Consider the following 1931-nt stretch of genomic DNA (forward strand, 5'->3'; position numbering starts at 1 on the left):
ATGGATAATGAGCGAAGCAGCAGATAGCTGCAGCAAAATCAATCTTCGGCTTTGCAGTGTCTGACTGTCGCGCAAATGCACTGCCGCAAAGATTGGCCTCTGCCCTAACCCTAACCCCCATCCTGCGAGGAGGCGAAGGCCCATCCATTGCTGCTTGCAGCTTTAATTGATATGTTTCTTCACAGACTCAATCACCTCACTAATTGAACACAATACTGCTATGCCCCTTTCAATTACAGAATAAATTACACAGAAGGAGCAGCGTGGATGTCATGACTTTTGGGTCTGTTGGTTTTCTATGACTTTACAACACTTACTAGTAAATTAATTGCCATGTAGAAACACCACTTATAACAAAAAATATGATTTATGAGGTTAGTGATGTTAACCTCATGCTATAATTTTAAACAATTGTAAATGTAAATATACATTTGATCATGCACAACAAAACACGCAATAATTAATCCCATTTTCAATACCATGGATATAGAGCCACCCGGCCAGCCATGGCAAAACATATCAATATGATATTGCCCTAATACCGGGATCACTGTGCCATTTGGTTTGTAGGGATCTAAATAATTAAATTAAAAAGTTGTGTGGAGGACAATTCAAATAATTGTCACATCACAATGCCTGCACTACCCCAACCAGACTGCTTCACAACTCTTAGAGACTTTCGTCCAGCATCATGACCTCCTCTTGGGCCAACATCCTGTAGAGGAGTCCTGAGGCTAGTTTTAAGAAAGTGGTATTGTTTTGTTTTGTATTGCATATTATGCAATGTGATGTTATTTGTGTAATACATGTTGTTCTCACCTGCAACAGCAAAATGGATTACATTACCATCTTCAACATACACTCCCCAGTGTGAGTATCCGATAGGGTAGGAAAATTCAATCAAGTCTCCAAATTTGGCAGTGGAGGCAATTTCTTCAGCCTGCATGCATGGCAAAACACATGACAGTAAAAACACTAGTGACACATCTCCACCCTGCGCCACTCCCTGTCCAGCCTGAAAACAGGTTAATCAACATTACATTCAGTTTAGGGAGAGGTGTGGTTACAAGTACTTTACTAATGGTTAATACTTTTCAGTATCACCATGTTTAAAACTGATCACCCTTGTTTGTTTGTTAGTTTGTTGTAAGTCATATATTTGTTATTAAGATGAATTCTAACTATTGATTCTGGGGAGGTTTACTGCATGTCTAAGTTACTCTGGACAAAAGTATCTGCTTAATGAATGCAATGTAATATAATGTCATAACGCAGGATGTGCTATTAACTAATAAACGTCCCGTTGAAAGTCAGTCTCACAGTTACATTGGCTGAAGTCACATTGCTATATTGGCACATTCTATTACATTGCACTGACTGACTGACTTTACATTACCTAAAAAATAACCATGTCTGATTTCTTAAGAATACAGGATATTATGCTGTAACATTATAAGATGGCTGATCACACTCATAATGAGCTGGTGTTTGTGTTGCTGGTTCTTACCTGCTTCAGAAAATCCATTTAACTCCCTATAAGTTAGTGTGAGCCTGTGATGTCTGGTGTAAAACAGTTTGCCCGTACTGTGCAGGGTGTGTTGTGAAGAATCTGGTTTGGACTGTTTACTGCTTGGGAGTTATTTGAAGGGAAAGAAAGACAGCTGATTGGCTAATACAGTGAAAGACTACCTCAGTAATATTAAAAAAAATCAGCCTCAAACAAGAACAAAACAAGCTACACTTTAGGAAGTTTATAAAAACCTGTCAACATATAAAGGTTTTAATTTGCACTCAACTGTTTTGGTCTTACTTGAAAATATATAAAATCTCACACACACATATATATATACATATATATGTGTGTGTAAGATTTTATATATATGCAGGGCACCGCAGAGCGTAGCAGGATGTAACAGGGCCTCGCAGAACGT

General features: G+C 38.3%; 1 protein-coding gene across 1 annotated transcript in view; it reads right to left on the reverse strand.

The window, feature by feature from the left end:
* The window catches only part of LOC116692131 (phospholipase A and acyltransferase 2), a 13510-nt gene extending 11889 nt beyond the window's left edge, over nucleotides 1-1621 (reverse strand). Inside the window, exons 1-2 of the mRNA XM_032520149.1 lie at nucleotides 1508-1621; nucleotides 820-940 (exon numbers count right to left, since the gene is read on the reverse strand). Coding sequence (XP_032376040.1) covers nucleotides 820-940; nucleotides 1508-1525 — 139 coding nt within the window. The 5' untranslated portion in view covers nucleotides 1526-1621. The remainder of the gene's footprint in view (nucleotides 1-819; nucleotides 941-1507) is intronic.
* Between the last annotated feature and the right edge of the window lie 310 nt (nucleotides 1622-1931).

This window comes from Etheostoma spectabile, chromosome 7 (assembly GCF_008692095.1).
Source record: "Etheostoma spectabile isolate EspeVRDwgs_2016 chromosome 7, UIUC_Espe_1.0, whole genome shotgun sequence".
NCBI classification, from domain to species: domain Eukaryota; kingdom Metazoa; phylum Chordata; class Actinopteri; order Perciformes; family Percidae; genus Etheostoma; species Etheostoma spectabile.